Source organism: Salvelinus fontinalis, chromosome 5 (assembly GCF_029448725.1).
Source record: "Salvelinus fontinalis isolate EN_2023a chromosome 5, ASM2944872v1, whole genome shotgun sequence".
NCBI classification, from domain to species: Eukaryota; Metazoa; Chordata; class Actinopteri; order Salmoniformes; family Salmonidae; genus Salvelinus; species Salvelinus fontinalis.
The window spans coordinates 63,297,585-63,314,063 of record NC_074669.1 but is presented as its reverse complement, the minus strand read 5'-3'; the positions used below and the strand labels follow the sequence as shown (position 1 = coordinate 63,314,063).

At 42.8% G+C, this 16,479-nt stretch overlaps 1 protein-coding gene across 1 annotated transcript in view; it reads left to right on the top strand.

Moving 5' to 3' along the window:
• Window positions 1-16,479, top strand: part of LOC129856014 (CUB and sushi domain-containing protein 3-like) — a 749,171-nt gene that overhangs the window by 460,392 nt on the left and 272,300 nt on the right. Inside the window, exon 57 of the mRNA XM_055924143.1 lies at window positions 5,363-5,479. Within this exon, the coding sequence (XP_055780118.1) occupies window positions 5,363-5,479 (117 nt within the window). The remainder of the gene's footprint in view (window positions 1-5,362; window positions 5,480-16,479) is intronic.

Here is a 16,479-nt window from a genome sequence, read left to right as displayed (position 1 = left end):
TGTGTGTGTGTGTGTGTGTGTGTGTGTGTGTGTGTGTGTGTGTGTGTGTGTGTGTGTGTGTGCCCACCTGCTGAGGTGACTGCATTAAAAGCCTCTCAACAAATTACCTGCATGATTAACAGTTAAAGATCTGAGACACTGACGTACTGCTGGTAGAAAGGTGTTGTAGTAATGGATATGATATACTGACGTACTGCTGGTAGAAAGGTGTTGTTGTCATGGATATGATATACTGACAGACTGCTGGTAGAAAGGTGTTGTTGTCATGGATATGATATACTGACAGACTGCTGGTAGAAAGGTGTTGTTGTCATGGATATGATATACTGACAGACTGCTGGTAGAAAGGTGTTGTTGTAATGGATATGATATACTGACAGACTGCTGGTAGAAATGTGTTGTTGTGATGGATATGATATACTGACAGACTGCTGGTAGAAAGGTGTTGTTGTAATGGATATGATATACTGACAGACTGCTGGTAGAAATGTGTTGTTGTGATGGACTACAGGAGGACATCACCCAATCTTATGATGAGACTGATATAAACCGAGGAGACAGCAAATGTAAATGACAATGATTTTTATGTCCAAGATAATGATATGGATTATTATGACCAAGATAATGAAATGGATTATCATGACCAAGATAATGATATGGATTATTATGACCAAGATAATGATACGGATTATTATGACCAAGATAATGATACGGATTATTATGTCCAAGATAATGATATGGATTATTATGTCCAAGATAATGATACGGATTATTATGACCAAGATAATGATATGGATTATTATGACCAAGATAATGATACAGATTATTATGACCAAGATAATGATACAGATTATTATGACCAAGCTAATGATATGGATTATTATGACCAAGATAATGATATGGATTATTATGACCAAGATAATGATACAGATTATTATGTCCAAGATAATGATATGGATTATTATGTCCAAGATAATGATATGGATTATTATGTCCAAGATAATGATACGTATTATTATGACCAAGATAATGATATGGATTATTATGACCAAGATAATGATATGGATTATTATGACCAAGATAATGATACAGATTATTATGACCAAGATAATGATACGGATTATTATGACCAAGATAATGATATAGATTATTATGACCAAGATAATGATATGGATTAATATGACCAAGATATTGATAGAAAAATAATCTAATGAACAGGTAATGTGATTCTATTTTACTTCTCATTCTCAACCTACACTGAACAAAAATATAAACACAACATTAAACAATTTCAAAGATTTTACTAAGTTACAGTTCATTTAAGGAAATCAGTCAATTGAAATAAATTAATTAGGCCCTAATCTATGGATTTGCCTCATGCAGCGCGACACATCTCCTTCACATAGAGTTGATCAGGCTGTTGATTGGGGCCTGTGGAATGGTGTCAGTCCTCTTCAATGGCTGTGCGAAGTTGCTGGATATTGGCATAAACTGGAACACAGTGTCGTACACGTAGATCCAGAGCATCCCAAACATGCTCAATGGGTGACATGTCTGGTGAGCATGCAGGCCATGGAAGAACTGCGACATTTTCAGCTTCCAGGAATTGTGGGTAGATCCTTGCAATATGGGGCCGTGCATTATCATGCTGAAACATGAGGTGATGGCTTATGCCTACCCATACCATAACCCTACCCATACCATACCATAACCCTGCCCATACCATACCATAACCCTACCCATACCATAACCCTGCCCATACCATAACCCTGCCCATACCATTCCATACCATAATCCCACCCATACCATAACCCTGCCCATACCATAACCCTGTCCATACCATAACCCTGTCCATACCATAACCCTGCCCATACCATAACCCTGCCCATACCATAACCCCACCCATACCATAACCCTGTCCATACCATAACCCTGTCCATACCATAACACTGCCAGACCATAACCCTACCCATACCATAACCCTGCCGATACCATAACCCTGCCCATACCATAACCCTGTCCATACCATAACCCTGTCCATACCATAACCCTGCCCATACCATAACCCTGCCCATACCATAACCCCACCCATACCATAACCCTGTCCATACCATAACCCTGTCCATACCATAACCCTGTCCATACCATAACCCTACCCATACCATAACCCTGCCCATACCATAACCCTGCCCATACCATTCCATACCATAACCCCACCCATACCATAACCCTGCCCATACCATAACCCTGTCCATACCATAACCCATACCATACCATAACCCTGCCCATACCATAACCCTGCCCATATCATAACCCTGCCCATACCATAACCCTGCCCATATCATAACCCTGCCCATACCATAACCCTGCCCATACCATACCATACCATAACCCTGCCCATACCATACCATACCATAACCCTGCCCATACCATAACCCCACCCATACCATAACCCTGCCAATACCATACCATACCATAATCCTGCCCATATCATAACCCTGCCCATACCATAACCCTGCCCATACCATAACCCTGCCCATACCATACCATACCATAACACAACCCTGACCATACCATAACCCTGCCCATACCATAACCCTGCCCATACCATAACCCTGCCCATACCATACCATACCATAACCCTGCCCATAACACAACCCTGACCATACCATAACCCTGCCCATACCATAACCCTACCCATACCATAACCCTGCCCATACCATAACCCTGCCCATACCATCACCCTGCCCATACCATAACCCTGCCCATACCATAACCCTGCCCATACCATAACCCTGCCCATACCATAACCCTGCCCATACCATAACCCTGCCCATACCATACCGTAACCCTGCCCATACCATAACCCCACCCATACCATAACCCTCCCCATACCATAACCCTGCCCATACCATAACCCTGCCCATACCATAACCCTGCCCATACCATAACCCTGCCCATACCATAACCCCACCCATACCATAACCCTGCCCATACCATAACCCTGCCCATACCATAACCCTGCCCATACCATAACCCTGCCCATACCATAACCCTGTCCATACCATAACCCTGCCCATACCATAACCCTGTCAATACCATAACCCTGTCCCTACCATAACCCTGCCCATACCATAACCCTGCCCATAATATAACCCTACCCATACCATAACCCTGCCCATACCATAACCCTACCCATACCATAACCCTGCCCATACCATAACCCTGCCCATACCATAACCCTGCCCATACCATAACCCTGCCCATACCATAAACCTGCCCATACCATAACCCTGCCCATACCATAACCCTGCCCATTACCATAACCCTGTCCATACCATAACCCCACCCATACCATAACCCTGCCCATACCATAACCCTGCCCATACCATAACCCTGCCCATACCATACCATACCATACCATAACCCTGCCCATACCATAACCCTGCCCATACCATAACCCTGCCCATACCATAACCCCACCCATACCATAACCCTGCCCATACCATAACCCTGCCCATACCATAACCCTGCCCATACCATACCATACCATAACCCTGCCCATACCATAACCCTGCCCATACCATAACCCTGCCCATACCATAACCCCACCCATACCATAACCCTGCCCATACCATAACCCTGCCCATACCATAACCCTGCCCATACCATACCATACCATAACCCTGCCCATACCATAAACCCCACCACCACCCCATGGGGCACTCTGCTCACAACGTTGATATCAGCAAACCGCTCCCCAAGACAACACCATACACGCTGTCTGCCATCTGCCCGTTACGGTTGAAACTGGGATCCATGAAGAGCAACCTTCTCCAGCGTGCCAGTGGCGCTCGAAGGAGAACATCTGCCCACTGAAGTCAGTTACGACGCCAAACTGCAGTCAGGTCAAGACCCCGGTGAGGATGACGAGCACGCAGATGAGCTTCCCTGAGACGGTTTCTGACAGTTTGTGCAGAAATTCTTCGGTTGTGCAAAAGCCACAGTTTCATCAGCTGTCCAGGTGGCTGGTCTCAGACGAGTCAAATCAAATCCAAGTTTATTTGTCACGTTCGCTGAATACAACAGATGTAGACCTTACAGTGAAATGCTTACTTACAGGCTCTAACCAATAGTGCAAAAAAGGTATTAGGTGAACAGTAGGTAGGTAAAGAAATAAAACAACAGTAAAAAGACAGGCTATATACACTAGCGAGGCTATAAAAGTAGCGAGGCTACATACAGACAGACACCGGTTAGTCAGGCTGATTAAAGTCGTATGTACATGTAGATATGGTTAAAGTGACAATGCATATATGATAAACAGAGAGTAGCAGCAGTATAAAAAGAGGGGTTGGCGGGTGGTGGGACACGATGCAGATAGCCCGGTTAGTCAATGTGCAGGAGCTCTGTATGGTCAGCCCAATTGAGGTTGTATGTACATGAATGTATAGTTAAAGTGACTATGCATATATGATAAACAGAGAGTAGCAGCAGCAGGATTTGGAAGTCCTGGGCTGGCGTGGTTACACGTGGTCTGTGGTTGTGAGGCCGGTTGGACGTACTGCCAAATTCTCTAAAACAATATTATAGACGGCTTATGGTAGAGAAATGAACATTCAATTCTCTGGCAACAGCTCTGTGGACATTCCTGTAGTCAGCATGCCAATTGCACACTCCCTCAAAACTTGAGACATCAGTGGCATTGTGTTTTGTGACAAAACTGCACATTTTAGAGTGGCCTTTTGTTGTCCCCAGCACAAGGTGCACCTGTGTAATGATCATCCGGTTTAATAAGCTTCTTGACATGACACATCGGTCAGTTGGGTGGATTATTTTGGCGAAGGAGAAATGCTCACTAACAGGGATGTAAACAAATGTGTGCAATAGTGTTTTGAGAAATACGTTTATTTTGTACACATGGAATATTTGAGTATCTTTTATTTCAGCTCATGAAACATGGGACCAACATTTTACATGTTGTGTTTATATTTTTGTTCAGTGTGTATCTCGATCCCGATCTCAATCTCGATCCCAAATCCCAATCTTAATCCCAATCTTAATCTGTTCATGGTCTGCTGTTCTAAATACCCAACTCTCCCCCTCCTCCCTCCCTCTCCTTCTCTTTCTAAACGTCCTATATGTTTTCCTGTAATATCTCATTATGTGGTAGACTGTTAGTCAGCGTTTAAGTGTTCAAACTGACAGTTTCTCTCCATGTTTTCCAGATTTTTCTGCTTCCCTGTGCAGCTATGGCAGCAGGATATGCTGTTTGCTGATTTCTGTTTCTGCTGCGTAGCTCTATGTATTTCCCCAGGTAGTGTGACCTGGAAGTCATATTGATGTGTTGGTGTTTTCACAGCACCGTGCGGAGGCCGCTCGACAGGGTCAGAGGGGACCGTCCTGTCCCCAAATTACCCCCGTAATTATACCCAGAGTCTGACCTGCGTCTACCACATCTTTGTCCCCGGGGACTTTGGTAAGTATTGTCTCTCTGGTTTAATTCTGATCTTTCTCTCTCTCTCAATCACAAACTCTGTCCCTCTCTCTCTCTTTATCTCTCCCTCCCCCCTCTCTCTCCTTCTCTCCCCCCCTTCTCAGTTTCTCACTCCCCCCTTCTCTCTATCTCCTTCTCTGTCCATCTCTCTCTCTTTATCTCTCCCTCCCCCCTCTCTCTCCTTCTCTCCCCCCCTTCTCGGTTTCTCACCCCCCTCTCTCTCTCCCCCTCCCTCTCCCCTCTCTCTCTCTCTCCCTCTCTCACCCTCCCTCTCCCTCTCCCTCTCTCTCTCTCTCTCTCTCCCTCCCTCTCTCTCTCTCTCTCCCCCTCCCTCCCTCTCCCTCTCCCTCTCCCTCTCCCTCTCCCTCTCCCTCTCCCTCTCCCTCTCTCTCTCTCTCTCTCTGCAGTTTGTGCTGCTGTCTCATAATGTACCATAAACCCCGGTTGTTGTTGTTCAGCTACTCTGGGTAATGTAGTGAACTCATGTAGTGAACTGCAAAAGAACAGTATGTTGTTTCTACTGTATATGCGGCTTTACTAAGGAAGTGGGAGGCGTTCTTGCTTTACAGGAAACACAAGATAATAGTTTAACTCCAGTCCAGTGTGTTATAACCACTGACTCCACATCACATGACCCAGGTGTGATCATTCAGGGATCCGGGACAGAAAGCGTTATCAGAAACCACGGTGGTTATTGTCTCCTATATACATGTAGTGAACTATAGCTACGTTTTCAGCAACAAAATGGTGGTTCTAGGTTGGGTTTTAACTAACGAGGTGGAGGAATTTGTGTCTCGGGAGAAACAGAAGCTGATCTGTGATATAACTGGCCTCACGTTTACCGACTCGATTTGGATATTCATGATAAAGTCAAACAAAAAAACTAAAACCCACAACAAGTCAAGTGAAGGGTCAAACTCAAACGGGTCTAGTAACGAGGTGAAGGAAGAGTCTCAGGAGAAACACAGGGTTATCCCTTGCTGGCTACAGTACTGTGAGATGTCGGCTAACTGACCGCAGGTTACCGACCTAGAGAAGATTTGCTCCATCAGGATGAGGACAGAAACCATTATCAGTAACCATGGTGATTATAGTCTCCTCATAGTTAACAACAGAGTTGTCTTTCTATATGGTTGTATTTTATAAGGCAGAGGGACGATGTCTCAGAGAACAACTGGGCTGGTTGTCCTAATAAGACAGAGGGACGATGTCTCAGAGAACAACTGGGCTGGTTGTCCTAATAAGACAGAGGGACTGTGTCTGAGAGAACAACAGGGCTGATTGTACTAATAAGACAGAGGGACTGTGTCTCAGAGAACAACAGGGCTGGTTTTACTAATAAGACAGAGGGACTGTGTCTCAGAGAACAACAGGGCTGGTTGTATTAATAAGATAGAGGGACGATGTCTCAGAGAACAACAGGACTGGTTGTCCTAATAAGACAGAGGGACGATGTCTCAGAGAACAACAGGACTGGTTGTCCTAATAAGACAGAGGGACGATGTCTCAGAGAACAACAGGGCTGGTTGTATTAATAAGACAGAGGGACTGTGTCTCAGAGAACAACAGGGCTGATTGTACTAATAAGACAGAGGGACTATGTCTCAGAGAACAACAGGGCTGGTTGTCTTAATAAGACAGAGGGACTGTGTCTGAGAGAACAACAGGGCTGGTTTTACTAATAAGACAGAGGGACTGTGTCTCAGAGAACAACAGGGCTGGTTGTATTAATAAGACAGAGGGACTGTGTCTCAGAGAACAACAGGGCTGGTTTTACTAATAAGACAGAGGGACTGTGTCTCAGAGAACAACAGGGCTGGTTGTATTAATAAGACAGAGGGACTGTGTCTCAGAGAACAACAGGGCTGGTTTTACTAATAAGACAGAGGGACGATGTCTCAGAGAACAACAGGGCTGGTTGTATTAACAAGACAGAGGGACGATGTCTCAGAGAACAACAGGGCTGGTTGTATTAACAAGACAGAGGGACGATGTCTCAGAGAACAACAGGGCTGGTTGTCCTAATAAGACAGAGGGACGATGTCTCAGAGAACAACAGGGCTGGTTGTATTAACAAGACAGAGGGACTGTGTCTCAGAGAACAACAGGGCTGGTTGTATTAACAAGACAGAGGGACGATGTCTCAGAGAACAACAGGGCTGGTTTTACTAATAAGACAGAGGGACTGTGTCTCAGAGAACAACAGGGCTGGTTTTACTAATAAGACAGAGGGACGATGTCTCAGAGAACAACAGGGCTGGTTGTCCTAATAAGACAGAGGGACTGTGTCTCAGAGAACAACAGGGCTGGTTTTACTAATAAGACAGAGGGACGATGTCTCAGAGAACAACTGGGCTGGTTGTATTAATAAGACAGAGGGACTGTGTCTCAGAGAACAACAGGTCTGGTTGTCCTAATAAGACAGAGGGACTATGTCTCAGAGAACAACAGGGCTGGTCCCTATCTACAGTAGAGAGTCATTTAACTGACACCCTCACATGACCCACCAGAGCAGGTTGGGATTATTATGATCGGGTCAAACTGAATAGATTTTAAAGCATGAAATCCTGCTCAATATGTAATGTAGGAAGCAAACACTCAACTCCCTCCAGGAAGAAGATAAACAAACCAACTCAAATTCCTGATGGGCGTCCTGATACCCATAATGCAACACTACCGTACATCGTTAACTGTCTTACAAACTTCTCCTCAATGGACGTGGTCTTCTATTTTATTTTATTTTATTTCTGCCTCATTATCAATCCCTCTCACTAAGTGTCCCTGAATTGATGAGATGAGTGAAGTCCTGTCCTCTTATCGAGCCAGGGGGACATTTTTCCCAAGAACTCCATGATACTTACCCCACACTTGAATTAATCTCCGGTTTGACAAGCCGTCTTGACAGTCTCGATTCTTTTGTTGCCATCTTCCACTACTCAGGGAGTCAGACACACAAAGTGTGTCTCTAAATGCCACCCCAAGCCCCCTACTTAGTGCACTCACTTCTTCTCAAAGGGCCCATAGGGTGCCATTTGAGACGTCGCCTTCCACATGGTCTTTTTAAACGAACGCTGCATTTTGACGTGTCTTCATGGCTGCTGACTAGACTGCTCAGAACGCTGACAAATGGCTTAATGGAGCATTGGGCTCTGGGGGAAAAAACCTCACCCTACCTGTGACAATATATCATATCCCCTTTTACAACACCCATGGACTATGTGTGTTGGGTGTGCGTCCCAAATGCACCCTATTCTGTATTTAGTGCACTACGAAGGGCACAGGCTACCATTTAGGACCCGACCCGTATCTCGTTACATCTCCCACGGGGTAGTGTATCAGGGACGGTAGTATACATCTGTGACAGATGACCTCCCTGATGTGTCTCGGCCAAACAGACACTTGAAGCCAGGGGTCGAATCCCGTATTGAACCCTGTTCCCTATTTTAGTGAACTACTTTTGACCAGAGGGGCGGCCCCTGGTTGAACGGGAGTGCATTAAATAGGTATAAGGGTGGCATTTGGGTGGTGTCCTCGGTTCGGGATGCGTTGGTCTCAGCTGGGCTGGCAGAGAAAGGTCTAAAAAAAACACCTCATAAATTCAGGGCCACTCAGAGGGTTGGTAACAAGTACATTTAGAAATGGCTGCTGTTATTGCTGCTGGTGTTGCTGTTGTTGCTGGTGTTGCTGTTGTTGCTGGTGCTGGTGTTGGTGTTGTTGCTGGTGTTGTTGTTGTTGCTGGTGTTGCTGTTGTTGCTGGTGTTGTTGGTGTTATACCCGCTCAGCCCAGTCAAAACTGTTCGCTGCTCTGGCACCCCAATGGTGGAACAAACTCCCTCACGACGCCAGGACAGCGGAGTCAATCACCACCTTCCGGAGACACCTGAAACCCCACCTCTTCAAGGAATACCTAGGATAGGATAAAGCAATCCTTCTGCCCCCCCCCCCCCTTAAAAGATTTAGATGCACTATTGTAAAGTGGCTGTTCCACTGGATGTCATTAGGTGAATGCACCAATTTGTAAGTCGCTCTGGATAAGAGCGTCTGCTAAATGACTTAAATGTAAATGTAAATGTGTTGTTGCTGGTGTTGCTGTTGTTGCTGGTGCTGGTGTTGGTGTTGTTGCTGGTGTTGTTGTTGGTGTTGTTGTTGTTGCTGGTGTTGTTGGTGTTGGTGTTGTTGTTGGTGTTGTTGTTGTTGTTGTTGGTGTTGTTGTTGTTGTTGTTGTTGCTGGTGTTGTTGTTGTTGTTGTTGTTGTTGCTGGTGTTGTTGTTGTTGTTGCTGTTGTTGTTGTTGTTGTTGCTGGTGTTGGTGTTGTTGTTGTTGTTGGTGTTGTTGTTGTTGTTGGTGTTGTTGTTGGTGTTGTTGTTGGTGTTGTTGTTGTTGTTGTTGTTGCTGTTGTTGGTGTTGTTGTTGGTGTTGTTGTTGGTGTTGTTGTTGGTGTTGTTGTTGTTGTTGCTGGTGTTGTTGTTGTTGTTGTTGTTGCTGGTGTTGTTGTTGTTGTTGGTGTTGTTGTTGTTGTTGGTGTTGTTGTTGGTGTTGTTGTTGGTGTTGTTGTTGTTGTTGGTGTTGGTGTTGTTGTTGTTGCTGGTGTTGTTGGTGTTGTTGGTGTTGGTGTTGTTGTTGTTGTTGCTGTTGTTGCTGCTGGTGTTGTTGGTGTTGTTGGTGTTGGTGTTGTTGTTGTTGTTGGTGTTGTTGTTGGTGTTGTTGGTGTTGATGATGTTGTTGGTGTTGTTGTTGTTGTTGCTGTTGTTGGTGTTGTTGTTGTTGTTGTTGCTGGTGTTGTTGTTGTTGTTGTTGTTGTTGTTGTTGTTGTTGCTGGTGTTGATGATGATGTTGTTGTTGTTGTTGTTGGTGTTGGTGTTGGTGTTGTTGTTGTTGCTGTTGGTGTTGTTGTTGTTGGTGTTGTTGTTGCTGCTGGTGTTGTTGTTGGTGTTGTTGTTGTTGGTGTTGTTGTTGTTGGTGTTGTTGTTGCTGCTGGTGTTGTTGTTGGTGTTGTTGTTGTTGGTGTTGTTGTTGTTGGTGTTGTTGTTGCTGCTGGTGTTGTTGTTGGTGTTGTTGTTGTTGGTGTTGTTGTTGTTGGTGTTGTTGTTGTTGGTGTTGTTGTTGTTGGTGTTGTTGTTGTTGGTGTTGTTGTTGTTGTTGTTGTTGCTGTTGTTGTTGGTGTTGTTGGTGTTGTTGTTGTTGTTGTTGTTGTTGTTGGTGTTGTTGTTGTTGGTGTTGTTGTTGTTGGTGTTGTTGTTGTTGGTGTTGCTGTTGTTGGTGTTGTTGTTGTTGTTGTTGCTGTTGTTGTTGTGTTTGTTGTTGGTGTTGTTGTTGTTGTTGTTGTTGTTGTTGGTGTTGTTGTTGGTGTTGTTGCTGTTGTTGTTGTTGTTGCTGTTGTTGTTGGTGTTGTTGGTGTTGTTGTTGTTGTTGTTGGTGTTCCTGTTTTTGCTGCTATTGTTGTTGTTGTTGATTTTGTTAGCCAACAGAAACAGAGTAAACAGCCGACAGACAATAACACACGTCTGCTGGTATTATTAATGTGTTGTTGCTGTTGTTAGCCATATGAATTGTATTTGTCTAATAGGATCCATAGAGAAACACACACACTGCCAGCTAACGTTCTTATGCTAATGTCATTGATGGTGTTTGCATGACAGAAAGCAGGGCGAGTCTTCGGTGGCCAATGGTTTTCAGCCACGCTGCTAATGTGCTCTGTATAGTAGATACAGGAGGGCCACCCTATTACGTATATAGTGCACTACTTTTATATGTGGGCTCTGGTCAAAAGTAGTGCACTATACAGGGAATAGGGTGTCATTTGGGATGTACATTGTGTATAACACTACTGACAGACTGATGTACTGTACATGCTGTTATACTATTATAACACTACTGACAGACTGATGGACTGTACATGCTGTTATACTATTATAACACTACTGACAGACTGATGGACTGTACATGCTGTTATACTATTATAACACTACTGACAGACTGATGGACTGTACATGCTGTTATAACACTACTGACAGACTGATAGACTGTAAACACTATTATACTGGTATAACACTACTGACAGACTGATAGACTGTACACACTATTATACTGGTATAACACTACTGACAGACTGATGGACTGTACATGTTATTATAACACTACTGACAGACTGATGGACTGTACACACTATTATACTGGTATAACACTACTGACAGACTGATGGACTGTACAGGCTGTTATGCTATTATAACACTACTGACAGACTGATGGACTGTACATGTTATTATAACACTACTGACAGACTGATGGACTGTACACACTATTATACTGGTATAACACTACTGACAGACTGATAGACTGTACACACTATTATACTGGTATAACACTACTGACAGACTGATGGACTGTACAGGCTGTTATACTATTGTAACACTACTGACAGACTGATGGACTGTACATGCTGTTATAACACTACTGACAGACTGATGGACTGTACATGCTGTTATACTATTATAACACTACTGACAGACTGATGGACTGTACATGCTGTTATAACACTACTGACAGACTGATGGACTGTACATGCTGTTATAACACTACTGACAGACTGATGGACTGTACATGCTGTTATACTATTATAACACTACTGACAGACTGATGGACTGTACATGCTGATATAACACTACTGACAGACTGATAGACTGTACATGCTGATATAACACTACTGACAGACTGATGGACTGTACATGCTGTTATAACACTACTGACAGACTGATAGACTGTACATGCTGATATAACACTACTGACAGAAGGATGGACTGTACATGCTCTTATACTATTATAACACTACTGACAGACTGATGGACTGTACATGCTGATATAACACTACTGACAGACTGATGGACTGTACATGCTGTTATACTATTATAACACTATTGGCAGACTGATGGACTGTACATGCTGTTATACTATTATAACACTACTGACAGACTGATAGACTGTACATGCTGATATAACACTACTGACAGACTGATGGACTGTACATGCTGTTATAACACTACTGACAGACTGATAGTCTGTACATGCTGATATAACACTACTGACAGACTGATGGACTGTACATGCTCTTATACTATTATAACATTACTGACAGACTGATGGACTGTACATGCTGTTATACTATTATAACACTACTGACAGACTGATGGACTGTACATGCTGTTATAACACTACTGACAGACTGATGGACTGTACATGCTGTTATACTATTATAACACTACTGACAGACTGATGGACTGTACATGCTGTTATAACACTACTGACAGACTGATGGACTGTACATGCTCTTATACTATTATAACACTACTGACAGACTGATGGACTGTACATGCTCTTATACTATTATAACACTACTGACAGACTGATGGACTGTACATGTTATTCTAACACTACTGACAGACTGATGGACTGTACACACTATTATACTGGTATAACACTACTGACAGACTGATGGACTGTACAGGCTGTTATACTATTATAACACTACTGACAGACTGATGGACTGTACATGCTATTATAACACTACTGACAGACTGATGGACTGTACATGCTGTTATACTATTATAACACTACTGACAGACTGATGGACTGTACATGCTGTTATAACACTACTGACAGACTGATGGACTGTACATGATGTTATACTATTATAACACTACTGACAGACTGATGGACTGTACATGCTGTTATAACACTACTGACAGACTGATGGACTGTACATGCTATTATACTATTATAACACTACTGACAGACTGATGGACTGTACATGCTGTTATACTATTATAACACTACTGACAGACTGATGGACTGTACATGATGTTATACTATTATACCACTACTGACAGACTGATGGACTGTACATGCTGTTATAACACTACTGACAGACTGATGGACTGTACATGCTGTTATAACACTACTGACAGACTGATGGACTGTACATGCTGTTATAACACTACTGACAGACTGATGGACTGTACATGCTATTATACTATTATAACACTACTGACAGACTGATGGACTGTACATGCTGTTATACTATTATAACACTACTGACAGACTGATGGACTGTACATGCTGTTATACTATTATAACACTACTGACAGACTGATGGACTGTACATGCTGTTATAACACTACTGACAGGCTGATGGACTGTACATGCTGTTATACAATTATAACACTACTGACAGACTGATGGACTGTACATGCTATTATAACACTACTGACAGACTGATGGACTGTACATGCTGTTATAACACTACTGACAGACTGATGGACTGTACATGCTATTATACTATTCTAACACTACTGACAGACTGATGGACTGTACATGCTGTTATACTATTATAACACTACTGACAGGCTGATGGACTGTACATGCTGTTATACAATTATAACACTACTGACAGACTGATGGACTGTACATGCTATTATAACACTACTGACAGACTGATGGACTGTACATGCTGTTATAACACTACTGACAGACTGATAGACTGTACATGCTGTTATAACACTACTGACAGACTGATGGACTGTACATGCTGTTATACTATTATAACACTACTGACAGACTGATGGACTGTACATGCTGTTATAACACTACTGACAGACTGATGGACTGTACATTCTGTTATACTATTATAACACTACTGACAGACTGATGGACTGTACATGCTATTATAACACTACTGACAGACTGATGGACTGTACATGCTGTTATAACACTACTGACAGACTGATGGACTGTACACACTATTATACTGGTATTATGCAGTCAGTATTTCACCCAGTGTTTTTGTCAAAATATAGTGCACTACTTTTGATCTGGGCCCATAGGGCTCTGGCCAATTTAGTGCACTATAAAGGAAATAGGCTGCCATAGGACTCTGGCCAATTTAGTGCACTATAAAGGGAATAGGGTGCCATAGGGCTCTGGCCAATTTAGTGCACTATAAAGGAAATAGGCTGCCATAGGGCTCTGGCCAATTTAGTGCACTATAAAGGGAATAGGCTGCCATAGGGCTCTGGCCAATTTAGTGGACTATAAAGGGAATAGGGTGCCATTTGGGACACATTCTGTTTGGAGTGGATTTATTATGTTACGTCCATACTAGAGACATTAGTTATAACAGAAGGAGACTCTATATTCTGTAATGTCCATACTAGAGACATTAGTTATAACAGAAGGAGACTCTATATTCTGTCATGTCCATACTAAAGACATTAGTTATAACATTAGAAGACTCTATATTCTGTCATGTCCATACTAGAGACTTTAGTTATAACAGAAGGAGACTCTATATTCTGTCATGTCCATACTAGAGACATTAGTTATAACATTAGAAGACTCTATATTCTGTCATGTCCATACTAGAGACTTTAGTTATAACATTAGAAGGAGTTTGTTTATTCAGTACCGTCCACAGCCAACCATGCTCATATGTATTCAGCACTTGGCATTTTTCATTTATTTAGAATATCATTACAGTACAGTGCACGTCTCTGTTTCTCCTTTTATCTTTAATTATTCTGTCAAAAATTATGTTTACTGTCATATTTCAAAACAATAGCCTTTCTGCTTTTATAAGAGATTAATTATCCACGGTAGGCAAACTAAGCCTTGAGGCCATCCCAAGTCCCAATAAACATGGAACACATACCGCCTGGTTCTCTGGGTCTCACTGTTCTTTTACAAGGTAGGTTCGTTGACTAACTTTTGTTGAGTTACAGTTAAGAGAAAATGGGGAAACTCATTCTTATCTGTGGTCCAAGTGGCAAACATATGCTGTGTGCTGGAAGGCTGTGTTTTTGTTTCTGGTAAAGCCTGTAATTGTCACGTTCTGACCTTAGGTCCTTTTTTATGTCTTTATTTTAGTTTGGTCAGAGCGTGAGTTGGGGTGGCCATTCTATGTTGTTTTTCTATGTTTTGTTCTGTACGTTATATTTCTATGTGTTTTAGCCTAGTATGGTTCTCAATCAGAGGCAGGTGTCGATCGTTGTCTCTGATTGGGAGCCATATTTAGGTAGCCTGTTTTGCCACTAGGGGTTGTGGGTATTTGTTTTCCGTTTCAGTGTTTGCACCGTTCGGGACTGTTTCGTTTTTCATTTTGATTCTCTTGTTCTATTTTGTATTTTGTATTCATTCTCTATTAAACGTTATTATGGATACGTACCACGCTCTGGACGCTCTGGATAAGAGCGTCTGCTAAATGACTAAAACGTACCACGCTGCATTTTGATCCTCATCTCCTTCCACCAACGAAAGCCGTTACACTAATGAAATGTTGAGTAGTCTACTCTTCACTGGAATGTTTATGCCCTGTGATCTTGAAGCCTTAGGCCACCTTGTTCTCCCTCACAGTGACAAAGTTAACGTTCTTCAATGTAACAATGGTGTTAAACTGGGGAAAAAATATCAAAGAAACACAATACTGAGTCCTTGTTCATCCCCTTTTCACTACTTTCATTAGGATCCCTGTGTTACAAAAGCAGCAGCTTCTCTTTCTGAGGTCCACACAGAACATGAAACATGACATAATACACAACCTTAAACGACAAGAACAGGTCAAGGACAGAACGACATATATATATATATATATATATATATATATATATATATATATATATATATATATATATATTTATATGTTTTACAGAAGGCACACGCAGCCTACATATCAACACATACACACAAACTATCTAGGTCAAATAGGGGAGAGACGTTGTGCCGCGAGGTGATGTGAAACCGGGTTCATTTGAGCAATATGAGATGAAATGGTGTTCCATGCAGTAATGGCTCTGTATAATACTGTACGCTGCTTTCTTGAATTGGTTCTGGAGTTGGGGGACTGTGAAAAGACCCCTGGTGGCATGTCTGGTGGGGTATGTGTGTGTGTCAGACCCCTGGTGGCATGTCTGGTGGGGTATGTGTGTGTGTCAGAC